This window comes from Nomascus leucogenys, chromosome 12, assembly GCF_006542625.1.
Source record: "Nomascus leucogenys isolate Asia chromosome 12, Asia_NLE_v1, whole genome shotgun sequence".
Lineage (NCBI taxonomy): Eukaryota > Metazoa > Chordata > Mammalia > Primates > Hylobatidae > Nomascus > Nomascus leucogenys.
Window position 1 is genome coordinate 26,927,348 of NC_044392.1, and position 19,234 is coordinate 26,946,581.

The 19,234-nt window shown below is 39.5% G+C and overlaps 1 protein-coding gene across 7 annotated transcripts in view; it reads right to left on the minus strand.

Moving 5' to 3' along the window:
• The window catches only part of RABGAP1L (RAB GTPase activating protein 1 like), an 856,710-nt gene that overhangs the window by 173,195 nt on the left and 664,281 nt on the right, over positions 1 to 19,234 (minus strand). For 6 of the 7 annotated variants that reach the window (XM_030823945.1, XM_012511351.2, XM_030823947.1 and 3 more), the window contains one exon: positions 10,647 to 10,775. In XM_030823945.1, coding sequence (XP_030679805.1) covers positions 10,647 to 10,775 — 129 coding nt within the window. Of the gene's footprint in view, positions 1 to 10,646; positions 10,776 to 18,966; positions 18,970 to 19,234 lie in introns of all 7 variants that reach the window. The other variant, XM_030823950.1, reaches the window with a different exon arrangement.

The window sequence follows — 19,234 nt, forward strand, 5'->3', positions numbered from 1 at the left end:
GCTGGAGTGCAGCAGTGCAATCTCCGCTCACCACAACTTCCGCCTCCCGGGTTCAAGTGATTCTCCTGCCTCAGCCTCTCAAGTAGCTGGGACTACAGGCGTGCACCACCATGCCCGGCTAATGTGTATTTTTAGTAGAGACAGGGTTTCACTGTGTTGGCCAGGCTGGTCTCCAGCTCCTGACCTCATGATCCACCCGCCTCAGCCTCCTAAAGTGCTGGGATTACAGGCGTGAGCCACCGCACCCAGCTTTATTATCAATGTGTTAATTATCACATCTGTATCCTATAACATGACAACATTTCTCCAGCATAAGATTATGACACTAAACCTAACAACTCAAATGTGGTTGTCAACATATAGAGGTCTTTATAGAAAAGGAACACAAGATGTGTTTTAATCAAAAGTGAATCTTTTCAATGGTGTACATAAAAGCACACATTTTAGATCCATGAAGTTGACAAAAACTTCTGCAGGACCTCAGTGCTAATTCAAAGAAAGCCTCTATTTCAGAGAGTACATTCTTGTTCACGTACAGCAACAACAGCCAGGAATAAATAGCAAACAGCATGAAGAAATTAGAGGTAAATTGCTTTTAATGCAATTGTTCTTTACAGTTTTGCTCTACTGTGAAAGTTATTTTCAAAAACATTCAAATCCAGTTACGAATATGGAGGTCTTAGAAGAAAAAAAATTAAATTCTACATAAAGGAATCTACCACTGTCTCATTAAAAACATGATTTGTGAGGGGTAAGAACAAATTGTATTTGCAACTTTGGAAGAGTAGAAAATAGTCCAGCACAATATATAGGTAATTGAGCTGGAGCAGAGCTTAGAATTTTCTGAGGCAAGTAGGTGATAAGTAACATCTTATCACTGGTAGCTACCTCTCTAGCATGGAGTAGGAAGACAATTTTGGTGTGTGAGAAGATGCTGGGTCAGGATTCTGTTTTTAACCATGAGTGCCCTTCCTCATTCCCTCATTCCCCCTACTGCACTGCCTCTGCCATCTTTGTCTATTCCTCCCACAATGCATTTCCAACCCTTAATCATGTGATCAGAGTAAAATGGTAGTGATGGTAGCAGAATTATTAGGACAAAGAGAAGCAAATCATAGGAGGTGGCCATGAATGCCAAAATAGGCCAAAATAGTAATTGGCATGGTTTTGCTGCGATCACTGGAAATTATGAGCACAGGGCAGTTTTTTTTGTTTTTTTTTTTTTGAGATGGAGTCTCACTCTGTCGCCCAGGCTGGAGTGCAGTGGTGCAATGTCAGTTCACTGCAACCTCCGCCTCCCAGGCTCCAGCAATTCCCATGCCTCAGCCTCCTGAGTAGCTAGGATTATAGGCACGTGCCACCATGCCTAGGGAAATTTTTGTATTTTAGTAGATACGGGGTTTCACCATGTTGGCCAGGCTGGTCTTGAACTCCTGAGCTCAGGCGATCTGCCCGCCTCAGCCTCCCAAGGTGCTAAGATTACAGGCGCGAGCCCAGGGCAATATTACTTTCTAGTATCAGAAAGCTCTCTTTAAAATATATGAATTTTTGAGAAAAAGATGCTTTTTATCTTGGGCAAACACCAATAAGTGAATTAATCTCCTCTTCCACCATTCTTCCTGAGTCCAATAATTCTTTTTTTTTTTTTTTTTGAGACGGAGTCTCGCTCTGTCACCCAGGCTGGAGTGCAGTGGCGCAATCTCGGCTCACTGCAAGCTCCGCTTCCCGGGTTCACGCCATTCTCCTGCCTCAGCCTCTCCGAGTAGCTGGGACTACAGGCGCCCGCCACCAGGCCCGGCTAATTTTTTGTATTTTTAGTAGAGACGGGGTTTCACCGTGGTCTCGATCTCCTGACCTCGTAATCCGCCCGCCTCGGCCTCCCAAAGTGCTGGGATTACAAGCGTGAGCCACTGCACCCGGCCCTGAGTCCAATAATTCTTTGTTCCCTTCTCCCAGGCCCTTTTCTTGTAGTCTTTCAGTCCCATCTATCTTCACTCTCTTTTCTATTAATTAGACTCCATTTCCCATCATGTCAACCACTCTCCTGCTATTAGCCTCATCTCCTCAACCCTGTGGTGTACCAGTGTCAGAAACTACCAGCTCAAAAGTGACTCTTAATATTCAGAAATTGAGTGGGGCGGTTAAGTCATTGGTAGCTTGAAATTTGGCCATGGTGGGAGTATTCATACCATGGAAATGGGCAAATGCTACAAATCAGGGATACCTCTTTCTCTACTACCTCTTACTCCCCAACCCAATATACGGTTTATTAGCACGACACTGCCTGGCCCCATGTCCTTCCTTTGCCTCATATTGGCAAACCTCAACTGTGGTTAAAATAACTGTCTGTCTTCTTCATATATACATTTGGATTACTAAATGTTTCTAGAGAAAATTACAAAACACTGCAGATTTTTGCCACTATGAACTCATAGTCTACAACAATATAGAGTAGCTGTTCTTTTGAGTTTTTCCAGTCTAAAAGCTCTTCCATGTTTCTCAAAGCTGCCACTTTACTGCATTCCCTTCATCCTAGATCCTGTTTAACAGAAACAACAGAAAACTTCACATGAAATATCCTCAATTTCTTCCTCACCAAACTACACATTTACCATTTTCCCCATCCTTCCCTTGCCTATTCCCTCCAGCTTGTAATGAAAGGTCCATTCTTTTGAGATTAATCCCTTACCTCCTTAGTCCTTTTCCTGTTAATATATTTCCCTTTCTTTATTTAATCTTTAACTTTTCTCTCTCTGTGGGCTTTTCCTTCTTATTGGTAGATGAAGTGGTTTGGTCCCTGGATATCAACCGTCATCATTCTCTGAACTACAGTCACACTGGCCTTCTCCTAGTTTCTACAACTTACTGTATTCTCTCCCTCTTCACAGGCTTTGCATATGCTGCTTTTCAGTCTAGAATACCTTGTAATCTCAGTTCAAGAACGCTTTTCCTAGATCATTGAGTCAAAGTCAGGTTCCTTTGCTCTCATATATCTTTATTATATCTCTTCTGAATATTTATCTCACTCTGTAAGTATACATTTATTAAGGTGATTAAATTAACACCGTGAATTCCATGAGCTCTGAGAGCATATGAGTTTTGCTCAATCTCATATTCCCTGGGTCTATCTGGTACAATGCCTGGCATATAGTAGGTGCTCAAAGAAGAAATTAAGATTCATTGAAAATTTTTTAACATTAAAGAATCATCTTTCTCATCCTCCAAAAATCCATCTTAGTCTCAACATCCTCTTATCTCTCTCTCTTGTACTTACTCATCTCTCTCTCTCTCATACTTACTCTCAGGCTTGCTATCTCTTTTTTTTTTTTTCAGAGACAGGCAGGGTCTTGCTCTGTCACCTGGACTGGAAAGCAATGACACTGTCATAGCTCGCTGCAGCCTCCAACTCCTGGGCTCAAGCCATCCTTCCACCTCAGCCACTCCAGTAGCTAGGACTCCAGGCATGTGCCACCATGCCCAGATAATTTTTGGGGTTTTTTTGAGACAGGGTCTCACTCTTGTCACCCAGGCTGGAGTGCAGTGGCATGATCTTAGCTCACTGCAACCCATGCCTCCCAAGCTCAAAAAATCCTCCCATCTCAGCCTCCTGAGTAGCTGAAACTAGACACATGTCACCATGCCTGGCTAATTTTTTTTTTTTTTTTTTCTGGTAGAGACAGGGTTTCGCCATGTTGCCCAGGCTGGTCTTAAACTCCTGGGCTCAAGTGATCCACCTGTCTCAGCCTCCCAAAGTGCTGGGATTACAGGTGTGAGCCATCACACCCGGCCTTTTCAAATATTTTGTAGAGATGGGGTCTCACTTTGTTGCCCAGGCTGCTCTCAAACTCCTGACTTCAAGTGATCCTCCTACCTCGGCCTCCCAAAGTGTTGGGATTACAGGTGTGAGCCACCATGCTCAGTCCAATTACTGGCTATCTCTTCCATTTTCCATCCTCTCCCCATAGTAACCTTCTTAGAAAAACAGTCTCATCTTCATTTCTCCATTTACTCACCTGCTATTTATTCCTTGAATCATTGGCTTTTATTTGTCATAACTTAACTGAAACTACTTTCATTAAGACCATTAAGGATGTCTTTTCGTTAAATATTGCACAATAGCCACTTTCCACTTCTCAGTACCTTATACATGACCTCTAGGTACCACTGACACTTGTTCAACTCCTTCCTTCTTGAAAACAAACACCTTTTCCCTTAGTGTTCACATTCATACTCTTCTGGGTTTCTTCCTGCCTTCTAGTCTCACCAGCTTCTATTACCTTGTCTGTATTTTACATATGAATGCATCTATCCTCCACCCTTCTCTCTGCTCATTGTGTATACTCCTCTATAAGAATTCACCCACTCCCATGGTTTCAATGCTGATGACTCCCAAATGTCTACTTTTAGCTCAGATCTCACTTCAGTATCCACCTGCCTATTGGATATTTATATCTACTTGGATATGAGTTGTGGATATGTACCACAAACAACATATTCAAAACTTAACTCATTATCTTTAGTGCTTATAATTTGTTCTCTTGTTTGTTTCCTTTCTCAGTGTGATTTCCACCAAGTTGCTTAAGTAAGAATCCTAAGTGCTATCGCTGGCTCTCTTTATCTGCCCTGATGCTCACATGTAATCATTAAAATCTGTTAATTTTATGTCTTGAATATCTCTGGAATTCATCCATAATTTCTTCAGCCCATTACAAAAACTCTGGTCTCTTCTCACCTAGATGACTGCAACAGTTCCTGAAATGGTCTGTCATCAACACCGAATCTTAAACCTTTCAATCCATTCCCACACAGCAACCAGAATGACCTTCCTAACAATAACCTGATAATTTATGTTTCCTATTTTAAATCTTTCAGTGCTTGTCACTCCCCTCAGGATAAAATCCAAATTGCTTACCATGGTTTACAAGGCTCTGCACAAGCTGGCTGTCTCCTGCTTACCTCTCTAGTCTTTTCTCTATCTGCTCCCCTAACTCCCTCTCCCTCCTTGCAAGCTACTCTCCAGTCATGACCTACATTCAGGTCTTGGGCAACTCCATATTTTTTTTTACCTATGGGCTTCTGCATACTCTCTGCATGCAACATCCTTCTCCCTGCCTTGATACACTCCTTAACTCCTAATAATCTTTCAGATTTCATTTTAACTCTTACTTCCTCTGAAAAGTCCTCTTGGCATAGTCCCTGGGACACAACAGGCACTCAATAAATAACTTTTCTTTCCTAATTTTCTTCCTTTAGGTTAATGTCAGATTTTGCATTTTAATTTTGCTCAAATTATTTTACTAATAAAATACAAGTGAAATAAGCTAACATATTTTAAAAAGCTCTATTATAAAGCTCTACCAACAGAAAATTTTGGATGATTGTGCTTATGAACTTTGCTACTACTGAAGTCCATTGTAAATACGGTACTTGGAACATTATTCCAAATAAAAATCAACTTAAAAACAAAACAAAACAAATAAAAGGACTGACCGAGTGCAGTGGCTCACACCTGTAATCCCAGCACTTTGGGAGGCCAAGGTGGGTAGATCATGAGATCAGGAGATCGAGACTATTGTGGCCAACATGGTGAAACCCTGTCTCTACTAAAACACAAAAAATTAGCCAGGCACGGTGGCACGTGCCTGTAGTCCCAGCTACTCGGGAGGCTGGGCAGGGGAACTGCTTGAACAGGGGAGGCGAAGGTTGCAGGAAGCAGAGATTGTGCCATTGCATTCCAGCCTGGTGACAGAGCAAGACTCCATCTCAAAAAAAAAAAAAAAAAAAAGACTTGTTTCTTAACCTTTGGAGAATAATTCTCAGGAAAAGTTTACATGGCCATAGAGCTAAGCTACATATGCACCTATCTGAGCTGTAAGGAGGCATAAAATACTGAATCATAAACAACCAATCAAATACCTGACGGTTTCTGACCAACAGGAATGGTAATTTCATCAATTCAACCTGATACAATATAAATGGTATTGAATAAAAATATGTAGAAAAACAGGTAATCAGGTCAAGAATTATAAAGATTATGTGTATATGCACTTATTATGAGGCCTGGTGCGGTAGCTCATGCCTGTAATCCCAACACCTTGGGCGGCCAAGGTGGGTGGATCACCTGAGGTTGGGAGTATGAGACTGGCCTGATGGAGAAACCCCATCTCTACTAAAAATACAACATTATCCGGGTGTGGTGACGCATGCCTGTAATCCCAGCTACTCAGGAGGCTGAAGCAGGAGAATTGCTTGAACCTGGGAGATGGAGGTTTCAGTGAGCTGAGATGGCACCATTGCACTCCAGCCTGGGCAACAAGAGCAAAACTCTTATCTCAAAAAAAAAAAAAAAAAAAAAAAAAAAAAAGCTACATATTATGTTACTAAGAAAAACAAAATGCTCATATGTTCATACAAAGAAATTCAAATTTCTGGTAATTCAGAGTCTCTGAAGCCAAAATCCAAGTTTAAGAAGCTCTGCAATGGCAGCATTTTTAACTATAAGGCAAAAATCAAATTGTGATATTTAATAAAAACTGACTCCCTGGGAAAATACAGGATATTTATATTAGGCACTTTAAACATCTTTTATTTAGGTCTTGATTTCAATATTAAAAGTAACCAAATGACTATTCAAAGTAAAGCCTGATGGGTCAATATGTTTTCTGATTTTGGCCTAGTTGAAACCATAGGAACAGAAGGGTATTAGAATAACTTGGAGTCACATTTGTTAAATTACCAGTTTAGAAGCTATTGAAAATGTTCCTGATATTTAATGTCATACAAGTTTTGGAAAAATAAAATTATTTATCCAATCGAATGTGCTTTATTAACAAATCTTGTTGGTACACTCACAGAAATAAACCACATACGGAGTTAACAAGTTATTTTTTGCTTGCAACTGCTGCATCTATTTTAAAGCCAGTTTCAGTTTCACTGAAATCACTGGTTACAGTTCCTTAAAATTAAAGGAAAGTGATTATTTTGGGGGGTAATTAAATGGGAACATGTCCATTCAAAAAAGGTACAACTATATACAACACCAACTTTGAAAATAATTTAAAAATTTTTAAAACTTGATTACTTTTGGCAGAAATTTTATCTTTAATCTTAAACAGGCTATGGATAAGGAGTTAAACTTTCTTGCCTATTCCATGCCTGCAGTCACCTTTGTCCACGAATGCTTTGTCTAACACGTAAGTCTCAGTCTATAGGTCCATCATCTCCTAAAATTTCCAGCTGCCAGCACAAGCTGCTGTAATGATGGCATGATGACTCACATCCTTACCTACACATGCACTTCCATTATTCATTGTAACACCTTGTCATCTACAGCCTCTCATGGGTTGTGGTAGAACAGAGTGGGGAACGGGGAGGTGGTAGGAACAGTGGGATAGGTCTTAGTGTTTTTTCAAAACTACAAACTATTGTAAAATCGATTTAGTGGGTTGTGGTCAGCCTTTTGGTTTGGGGATTTTCTTGGGATCCGGGGAGAAGTTTAAAATAGAATAGAATACAATATAATAGGTTGGGCAATGGTGGCTCACACCTGTAATCCCAGCACTTTGGGAGGCTGAGGTGGACGGATTACTTGGGGTCAGGAGTTTGAGACCAGCCTGGCAAACATGGTGAAACCCTGTCTCTACTAAAAGTACAAAAATAGCCGGCTGTGGTGGCACATGACAGTAGTCCCAGCTACTCAGGAGGCTGAGGCAGGAGAATTGCTTGAACCTGGGAGGTTGCAGTGAGCAGAGATTGTGCCACTGCACTCCAGCCTGGGCAACAGAATGAGACTCCATCTCAAAAAAAAAAAGGAAATACAATACAATAGAAAAAAAACATCAGAGTGCCTCAGTGTAAGGGTAAGTATCTCTTCAGTTATGCATGTATATAAGTATGTACATATAGTCATGGTCTTGACATAAAAGCAACCAAAATATAGGTCTTGGTTTAAAAACAATTTTAGACCTTTGGATTGGAGACCTACATTCTAGTCCCAGCACAATCCCAGCCCAATACTGGACTACTTATGTCTTCCTTCTTTCAGTTTCACCTCACATCTGCCTCGCAATCATTCACTCTACAATTATATGTTATAAATGAAATGGTGTCCTGTGGATACTGTCTTAAATATCCAAGACAAAGGCATTCTCCTTAGATAATGCAAAGAAAACCCCACAAAAAACTATTAAAACTTTACAAATTATTAAATTATTAAAAATTTTTAAATTATTGAAACCTTATTAAAAGCTTTAAAAATATTCATATTTACCTATTCATGTCCAAAAAATTTATTCTGGTTGTACCCAGCACTTCCCTTCCAGGAGCAGTCCATTTGGATTATATTTTGAACTTGTTTTCTAACATTTTGTGCTTCTCCATCTCTCAGATCCCATGTTTCTGGACTGATAATAACTAGCCACCTCCAGGAACTTCATAAATTATATTGGAGAAAAAATTTTTCCCTATACATTTCATGTTTTTCAATTGTTTTCCTGGGTTTCTTTTGTCCTCAGTGACTTGCCAATCCTTTGAGATTTCCCTTGAAAACATTTAACTTTTCACCTTACCTGTACCTCTTATTTTCTCTTTTTTTTACCTCTCTTTTATTTCCTACTCAGTATTATTCATAAATAAAAATTAGGTTGCCTTAACAGGCATTGACCCAATTTACAATACTCCTCACTGGACAAGATCGTCCAAAAAAAAAAAAAAAAAAAAAAAAAAAAAAAAAAATACAGCATTGACCCAATTTACAATACTTCTCTCTGGCATCTCCGAAACAATCAGTTAGCTGAAGCCTACCTTTCAAACTCGCCACCGACAAAATCAGTCAAAGGCATCATGCCCACTAGAATATACTTTTAAAGTTACAAATAAATGTGGCTTAGACTTTGGCCAAATAAAACAATCAATCGTGAAGGCTTTAAAGAGTTTGCATTTCAGAATGAAAACTTCAGAAATCCATCTTTCTTATGATAGCTTTGGAAAATGATCTCTTTGAATATAAAGCTCACTTGAAAGACAAAATAATTTTTTTCTGCCCAGTTACTTACTTTCAGTGTTGAACTGTACTTTTTAACATTTATAATTTGATTTAAATTTAAAATGATTGTGTTATACCAAAAAATGTTACAGTGGCTCTGGTGCCTAAAAGAAGTCTGTGTCAAAGTAACATTTAAGTAATATGCTTAATAAGTTGATGGTGACTCTTATCTCCTAGTTGCGTAGTTCAAAATCGGTGCAATCATTTTAACTCTTCTTTTCTTCTCACACTCACATTTAATATATCAGGAAATCTTATTGGTTCTCTTTCAAAAATACCCAGGTTCCAACCACCTCCATCTTCACTCCATCTCTATCTCCACTGTTAACACCCTGGTTCAGTTTATCATCAACTCTCAAGAGGATTATTCCAAAATCTCCTGTCTGATGTCCCTACTTCTCTTACCTTCCTATGGTTGTTTTTAACAAAATAGCCGTTGTGATCCTTTAAAAACCTCAGACAGATCATATCATTGCTCCAATAAAAACCCTGCAAGAGCTCCCTGCTTCACTCAAAGTAAAGCCTAAATGCTTACAATGGCCTACATTTTCTGGCTCTTTGTGAGCATTCCTACTACTCCCATTTCATTCACTTCACTCCTGCTGCACTGGCCTTCCTGTTCCTGAAGCCCACCCAGGCATGAGACAGTCTCTGGGCCTTTGAACTGGCTATTGCCTCTGCCTAGAAAGCTTTTCCCCGGGACATCCCCATGACTAATCTCTCATCTCCTTCATTGACTCAGTGAGGTCCACATTGACTATCTAATAACAATCGTAACCTTTGCTCCCCCACCAATCCAATCTCCCTTTATCTTCCCCTACTCTCTTTTTTTTCACAGCTATTTATCACATTCTAACATGTTAAATAAATAATATATTTATTATGTTGCTTATTGTCTGTTTCCTTCTGCAAGAATGTAAAGTACCTAAGACCAGGATCTCTGTTTAGGAAAACAATTTATATTTATGTTATGGTTAGGTAAAAAGATACCCTGCTATATTGTAGAGGTATAAGAATTAACATCAGTAAATTGGTTCCAAATATTTTAAGAGTGCTCTCTCACCTTAATACTATAACTTTCTGGAAGAGTTTTCACTTTCAAATTGATTTATAAAATGTGTTTAGTTTTATCAGACATGTGACATGGACCAATGTATTCACAGATATTTGGCAGGTGTGGTATGGGAATGGGCAGATCAAGACTCAAACTTTCCAAGTCACTTAGAGAAATGAACACATTGCCTAAGCAAGCTTTTCTTGCTTTGTCCTAAATAATCTTAAAACAGATGGCAAAAGCTAAATACTAAGTCTGCTTCCATGGAAACCACTATCACAGCAGCCCACTCTAGAGCCCCACCTATGAGATAAATGTTTGTCTTCCTATTGTTATAATCTGAGCCTGCCAACTGTCACTCTAAGTCCTACTAAAAGGTACAGCTACTATACACATATTAGCCTGACACATCTGGGAGAAACCAGTTCATACACAATCTAACCTTAAACATAATCAAACCTTGCAACATATAAAAATTTTTTTTCATAATTTGCCATATTATTCTGCACTCATATTTTACCTTTATTATATAAAAACTCATGTTCTTACTTTAATATTGCAAGCCTGCTCCATCAGTCTTCTTGCATTTTCCTCTGCCCTGTATCTCTTTGGAAGCTGAACCCTGAAGAACTTTAAAGCACCTTCAAAATCAGCCTGCAGAAGGTCTTCCTTTGAGGTCTGCAAAATAATCATCAAGAATCGTCATTACATTTCAGCCTGCTTTGAGAACAAATATATTTCAAAAAGAATTTATATTTTCTTGAATATACTTTTATAGCTAAGATCTAAGTTAGTTCCAAACATTTTAAGAAGATATTTCTAACATTTCAATATTTAGATGATGTTGCTATAAGCTGAAATAAATCATCATAAATCACAGAAGCAATCTAAGAGTTAATGAACAAACTAACATACTGAATTCATATTACCTGAAAATTAGAATGATGGTTCCTGGCAAAGCTTACTAAGTTATAGCTCTGAGAAAAGAATAAGGCTAAAAAAGGAAAAGAAATTGAACTCTAGGTCTAATCTGTGACTTCAGCTCAATGAACATTTTAAGGATATTATTAAAAAGCTGGCTGAAGACATAGAAAATGCAACCAAAATACATCAGTTACACAATAAACATCTAATGGGAAGATGGCTTTTCAACTAATGACAGCAGCAGTTCAAGTGAAAAGAATAGGAAATTGATCCCATACCTTGAAGAATGCTATGAAAAAGTAAATGAAACAAACCACCTAACTACTGATCTCTTATGAAAACTATTGTTTACCAAATTTACTTCTTCAAAAAATAAAAAACCATTTGGAAATAAATATATCTGCGCACAGAAAAAAGACTAAAAAGAAAACAAAATGTTTATCTGTATAGTGGAATCATGGGTTACTACTTATTTTTCCTTTTTTTTGAGACAGGGTCTCCTTCTGTTGCCCAGGTGGGAGTGCATAGTGCAATCATGGCTCCCTGCAACCTCAACCTCCCAGGCTCAAGTGATCCTCCTGCCTCAGCCTCCTGAGTAGATGGAACTACAGGCACACACCACCACACCCAGCTACTCATAATTTTTTTTTTTTATAGAGATGGGAGTCTCACTCTGTTGCCCAAGCTGATAACTCCTGGGCTCAGGGTATCTTCCCACCTCAGCCTTCCAAAGTGCTGGGATTACAGGCGTGGGTCACTGTAACCTGAAGGTTATTTTTTCATTACATTTTTGTTATACTTTCTGTATAACGCTTTTATAATAAGAAAGACAATAAATATTTTAATAAACAGCTATAAACAACTTTGGCAAACACTGTGATACATATTATAGATTTAGGAAGATGAGTACACAGAAACCAAAAACAAATTAGATGTTTTACAGTCAGTACTTAATAGTCAAAAACTTCAACAATTAAAAAAAGCACCCAGAAATCACATAACTATATGCTATGTCAAAATATTACTTTATTTAAATTAAAATGTAAAGCTGATTAAAGACTGCACTGAAAAAGTAGGCACGAAGCCAGAGAAATTCCTGCTTGTAACAGGGTTTCAGTTTTCGTCATCACCACCCTGGTCCAAGTCATTATCATGACTAGCAAGACATGTAGTCCAATCCTAGCAACATCCTTGTAATCTAGATTTTAGCTCAATGTAAGATCTGAGTGAGACCTTCTCTGAGCACTTAAATTCTTCCTCCTAGCCCATTCGCCACCAATTCACTTTCCAGTTTTACATCTGTTCCCCTTCTCTTTTTTTTCTTTTTTTTTTTTTTTTTTTGAGACGGAGTCTTTCTCTGTCCCCCAGGCTGGAGTGCAGTGGCGCAATCTCGGCTCACTGCAAGCTCCGCCTCCCGGGTTCACGCCATTCTCCTGCCTCAGCCTCTCCGAGTAGCTGGGACTACAGGCGCCCGCCACCACGCCCGGCTAATTTTTTGTATTTTTAGTAGAGACGGGGTTTCACCGTGGTCTCGATATCCTGACCTCGTGATCCACCCGCCTCGGCCTCCCAAAGTGCTGGGATTACAAGCGTGAGCCACCGCGCCCGGCGCCAAGGCCTAATTTCAAATCCAGCATTTTAGCACATACAAAAGCAGATAGATTGGGATCAAGAATGAGGAATCCTACATTCTCACACACCGGACCTCTAGTCAAGCAGGGATGGCCATGTAGGCAGAGATGCTGCTTAGGAGAGGCTAATAGCCTCAGGGAGGGTACAACAATGGGGTTCCCACCAGGGTGGGGCTGAAGCCCAACTCAGGTTAAGTCTCTGGACATGAGAAGCCAGAGTTCCCTGTGGCTGTCCTTTCCTAGACATTGTTGGTGTTGATATTGCTGCAAATCACATGGATTGCCCAGCTCAGTTAAGCTCAAGAAGAGAGGAGATCTGGCAACCATGGGGCAGGGAGGCTCAAGTACACACAGGTGTGAAAACCGCATCTTACTCAATTTGCTAACCTCAGCCTCTGGAGTACTTGACACATTAAAGGTACTCAGGGTTGCAAAGGATGTAATAAATTCATTTTAACTTCAACTTTGGCAAACTTGTAGTGCTATGTAAGTTTTCCCATTTTAAAAATGGGAATATCTTTAATCACAAGTATTTGAGAATGAGGCCATGCTTGGTGGCTCATGCCTGTAATCCCAGCACTTTGGGAGGCCGAGGCAGGTGGATCACTTGAGGTCAGGGGTTCAAGACCAGCCTGACCAACACGGTGAAACTCCATCTCTACTAAAAATATAAACAAAATTAGCAAGGCATGGTGGCGCATGCCTGTAATCCCAGCTACTTGGGAGGCTGAGGCAGGAGAATTGCTTGAACCTAGGAGGTGGAGGTTGCAGAGAGCCGAGATTGCACCATTGCACTCCAGCCTGGGCAACAAGAGTGAAACTCTGTCTCAAAAAAAAAAGAAAAAAAACACACACACACACACACCAAAAAAACAAGTATTTGAGAATGAAATAATTTAAGGCATAAGAATGCATTTTTTGAACTCCAAAAGAAATATAAGGGGTGATAGTATCTATGTTGCTCAAATATGCTCAAAAATAGATATCTTAGTGGCTAAAAGCAGTACCTTGTTCGCACTGATTTTTTTGTTTGTTTTTTGTTTTTTGAGACAGGGGCTCAATTTGTTGCCCAGGCTGGAGTACAATGGTGCAATCATAGCTCACTGCAGCCTCGAACTCCTGGGCTCAAGAGACCTTCCCACCTTAAGCTCCCGAGTAGCTAGGACTCCATGCGTGTGCCACCATGCCAGCTACGTTTTAAGAATTCTTTTTTGGCTGGGCACGGTGGCTCATGCCTGTAATCCCAGCACTTTGGGAAGCTGAGACAGGCGGATCATGAGGTCAGGAGATTGAGACCATCCTAGCTAACACAGTGAAACCCCATCTCTACTAAAAATACAAAAAAAAAAAAAAATGAGCCACGAGGTCAGGAGATTGATACCATCCTGGCTAGCATGCTGAAACCCCATCTATACTAAAAATACAAAAAAAATTTTGGCCGGGCGTGGTGGTGGGTACCTGTAGTCCCAGCTACTGGGGAGGCTGAGGCAGGAGAATGGCATGAACCCAGGAGGCGGAGCTTGCAGTAGGCCGAGATCACGCCACTGCACTGCACTCCAGCCTGGGCAATAGAGTGAGGCTCCATCTCAAAAAAAAAAAAAAAAAAAGAATTTGTTGTTGTTGTTGTTGTTTTGTTTTGTTTTTGGTAGAGATGGGGGTCTCACTATGTTGCACAGGCTGGTCTCAAACTCCTGGCCTTAAGCAGTCCTCCCACCCAGGCCTCCCAAAGTGTTGGGATTACAGATGTGAACCACTGTGCCTGGCCTCACTGATATTTTTAATTCCATAAAGTGGGCAGTCTAAGTTGGAAGAACTTATATTTTTCTTATGGGCTGCAATACAGCTAATTTCATTGTGAATGAAAACAAAAATGCCAGTAAAAAAAAAACACATAAAACAAAAACCTTGCTTGCCAGTATTCTAGAAGACAACCTGTAGTTAGTCCTACTTTGATTCTGATGGGGTTTTTCCTCCAATTTTCTATCTTCGAGAGACTTCCATAATCATTAAGTATTACCTCAAATGCCTTTGTAATGCCATAAGCAGATTATAAGCTTACAGAGATAACTCTTCATTTGCTGACAACTGTATCTAAGAGGTTTTTCCCTCTACAATCGAGGGATAGACACTTCTTGTTCTGCAAAGATTGGATGTTTTCTTGTTCTGCAAAGATTTGGATATTTCACTAAGAATTTATCAAAACTTGTTTGGCTTTTTTTTAAAAAGAATACTTTTCCAATCATAATTCGTACATATGTATGTGTATTGTCTACATGGTGGGGTCATAAACTTTTTCTTGATTACATATTCATGGCCCAAAATAAAAAATTTTTTAAAAGCCTAACATAATGTCTGACTATAGAGATAAACATAATTAATATTTTATTACATTATTTATAGTCCTTTCCCCCATCATTACATACATATCTTACACATATTTAACAAAATTTGAATCATCCTATACATACTATTTTGTTAAATATATATGCTTTACAGGCCAGGCATGGTGGCTCATGCCTGTAATCCCAGCATTTTGGGAGGCCAAGGTGGGCAGATCACTTTGAGGTCAGGAGTTCGAGACCAGCCTGGTCAACATGGTGAAACCCCGTATCTACTAAAAATACAAAAATTAGCCGGGCGTAGTGGCACGCACCTGTAATCCCAGATACTCTGGAGGCTGAGGCAGGAGGATTGCTTGAACTTGGGACATGGAGGCTGCAGTGAGCTGATACTGCACCACTGCACTCCAGCCTGGGTGACAGAGTGAGACCCTGTCTCAAAATAAATAAATAAATAAGCTTTATGAATGTCAAGCATTAATGTAATGTTATTAGTCTAAAATACAAGTAGTAGTGCTGTTTATGAAAAGAAAACATGGCTTCAACCAGGGCTCCAGAACCAGTTCTCACCATCCTAGTGCTACTATCTCACCATCTTAGCACTAATTATTGTTATTACTGTTGTTACTTTTTTAGAGGCAGGGTCTTGCTCTGTCATCCAGTCTGGAGTGCGGTAGCACAATCATAGCTCACTGGAGCCTCAAACTCCTGGGCTCAAGCAATCTTCCTGTCTCAGCCTTCCTAGTAGCTTGGACTACAGGCATGCACCACCACACCTGGCAAATTTGTTTTTTTGTTTGTTTCTTTTACAGATGGGGTCTCGCTATGTTGCCCAGATTGGTTTTTAACTCCTGGCCTCAAGCCATTCTCCTGCCTCAGCCTTCCTAGTAGCTAACATTACAGAAGTGAGCTACCAGGCCTGCACATATACTAATTATTAATGAGTTGGCTATGCAGATAATTAGTGCTTATAATTGAGTTTATAATTGTATGAATACTAAACCCTTACCCTGACAATGAAGAGGCTTAATGAATGATCTTGCGATCATAAGATCTATGCTTTAAAAATGTACCCCTAAAAGGCAGACTAACACTTCAAAAACCAAACCAAGTACCCAAAATAGGTTGTGCTGGCTTCTGGTTTACAATTATACATCTGTGCTCACTGTACAAAATCCCTTCAGACTAGAAAAACTGATTTCAACTGGAAAGGCTGTTCTTCAACTGGGAAATTCTTAGAGCTTTTCTATATTGCTTTCAGAACAATGGCGAGGGAAGAGTAAAATAATGAAAATGCAACTCCTTTCCCAACATTAGTTAAGTAATGTTAGCCAGAAGATAATACGAATAAGATTTAGACAATTTCAATAAGCAGAGGCATGTTTCCTTCCCTTGGAAAATAAAATAACTTACCAGCTTTTAAATAAGAACTAATAGGCCAGGCGCAGTGGCTTATACCTGTAATCCCAGCACTTTGGGAAGCCGAGGAGAGTGAATCACTTGAGGTCAGGTGTTCGAAACCAGCCTGACCAACATGGCAAAACCCCATCTCTACTAAAAATACAAAAATTAGCTGGGCGTGGTGGCGCGCGCCTGTAGACCCAGCTACTTGGGAGGCTGAGGCAGGAGAATTGCATGAACCCAGGAGGTGGAGGTTGTAGTGAGCCGAGATCATGCCACTGCACTCCAGCCTGGGCAACAGAACGAGACTTTGTCTCCAAAAATAAAATAAAATAAGAATAAAGGATAACTTTTTGAAATTAGTGGCTCTACTACACAACCATCTTTTGCTCCCTGAGCTTTCTGACAAATCCTTTTAAATAATATGAACCATGTTTACCAATTACATTTCAAAGGTGACATTACTTCTTTCTTCATTTGAATAGAACTATATAAAAAGATAAAAGTAAAGTCATTTAAACAAGTCCTACTTCTTTTTCCTTTCAAGTAGGTAGGAAGAAATATCCAGAGGGAAAGGCAAGTAGAATGTTAGTGTAAGTATCCTCTGCACTTACCCCAGTGATATGAATTAAGCAAATTGCCTGGCACATAATAGATATCGACATAAATTTGTTCCATGAATTTATTAAGGCTCCACTTCAAGCACATCCAATATTCAAAAGTCAAGATGTATACAATGGAAATTATGGAGTATATTTAGGACTTATTTTCATATAAAAATTGACTTTTAGATTTTTTGGGGGGGTATCAGAAGTATACATGGCAACTTCTGCATTTGGGTTTTTAACTTCTGTTACAAGTTGTAATCTCTCTTTAAAGAGCAATCCTTGCAGCTGTTAACAACAGAGGTAAAAAGGGAAGACACATTCTCCTCTGCTCTTTCATCCTCCGTTAAACATAATGTTTTAAGAAAGTCTACAAAGTTAAAAACAAACAAGATTAGTATGCAATTTATCAGCATAAGTAATTTGATCAAAATGAAACCTTAAAATGGCTACGAAAAGGGACAGCTAGATCATTTGTGTATGTATAATCAACCCTCCTTCAATTCACTGTGGAAAATGAGTAGCTGTATTCAACCTCTAGCTAACACTAATTTTAACATATAATGATCTGATAACTTCTTATGGCATATAGTAGCAAAAATTAAAAATCCCAAGGAAGGCCGGGCACGGTGGCTCACACCTGTAATCCCAACACTTTGGAAGTCCACGCTGGAGAGATCGCTTGAGCTCGGGAGTTTTAGATCAGCCTTGGCAAGAATTTGCCAGGTGAAAAACAGCCTTTCCAGTTTTGTAGAGATGAGATGAAACCTCAGCTCTACAAAAAATACAAAAATTAGCCAGGCATGGTGGTGGGCGCCTGTAGTCCCCAGCTGCTCAGGAGGGTGAGGTGGGAGGATTGCCTGAGCCTGGGAGGCGGAGGTTGCAGTGAGCCAAAATCACACCAGTGCATTCCAGCCTGGGTGACTGAGATCCTATCTCAAAAAAAAAAAAAAAATCCAGAGGGAAAAGGGGAGATTTTGAATACGAGCAAAGTCAAAGTTTCTCCTCCTTCTCCAAATATCACACACTTACAGAGTATGGACTCTGGCCACATGCCACTGCTGATACCATTTTCAGTGTGTTTTTCCCACCGAAAAATTCAGTGCAAGAGTATCATATTTTAAGGTGATTTTTTTTTTTCTTTTTTTTAAGACAGAATCTCATTCTGTCACCCAGGCTGGAGTGCAGTGGTGCAACCCGCCGTCCGAGTTCAAGTGATTCTCCTGCCTCAGCCTCCCAGAGTAGCTGGGATTACAGGTGCCCACCCCTACACCTGACTAATTTTTGTATTTTTAGGAGAGATGGAGTTTTGCCATGTTGGCCAGGCTGGTCTTGAACTCCTGACCTCAGCTAATCCGCCTGCCTCAGCCTCCCAAAGTGCTGGGATTACAGGTGTGAGCCACTGCGCTTGGCCTGATTTTTGTTTTGAAAGAGGTAGGGTGGGTGGAAATACTTCCACTGTTTGAGTATTAGTTCCAGATGCTTCTATTCCAAACTTCTCACTATTCTTGAATAAATCTTTCTTTAAGGGCCTCTAATAAGCAGTAGATTCTAGGTTTGATTCTTTTAGGGGACTATTTGAAAAAAAAACTAAATGTGATTCTCTTTCTTATCTTCACTATTTTTATCCTAAATGGCTTGTTTTTCCTTTAGTTACGGTATCTAACAGAATTTTTATTCAGCTAAAAATTTCTGGAGGTCGGAGAATCATTTGAAAGCAGAGGCTTTAGAAAAGGGAAATACCACTTAGCTGATGTCTAGGATATTTGCATCTCCTGTTTCAGTATTTTAATTTCACAAAAGAAAAACATATTTGGTGAATCTACATATAGAATTTAGGCCTTGTGGTAATATCTAAAATAGCATGCTTGTACCTGATTTATTAAAGGAAAATTGCCCTTTACTGGGTGTACCTTTGAAGGGTAACAAGTAAAAATTCCAAATGTGCATCCTCTATTATATCAGTAACCTTCTTCTAACTGAAGGTTATAGAAGCCTAGAGTTCTAATAGTTTGATGATCCCTCTGTGAATCAGGGAACAATAACTAATAAGGCTCAGAGACCAAATCCACAACACTGTCTTGGTAAATCTTCATTTATTTGATTTTTTTTAAAAATGACTTTTTTATAATGAAAAAAAATACTGGGATCTTAAAAGTAAAATAAAGTACTTGTATGTGCTTAAGCCACAAGCATTCGTGTTTGAAACATAACTAAAAAGGTAAAGAGATGTTTTA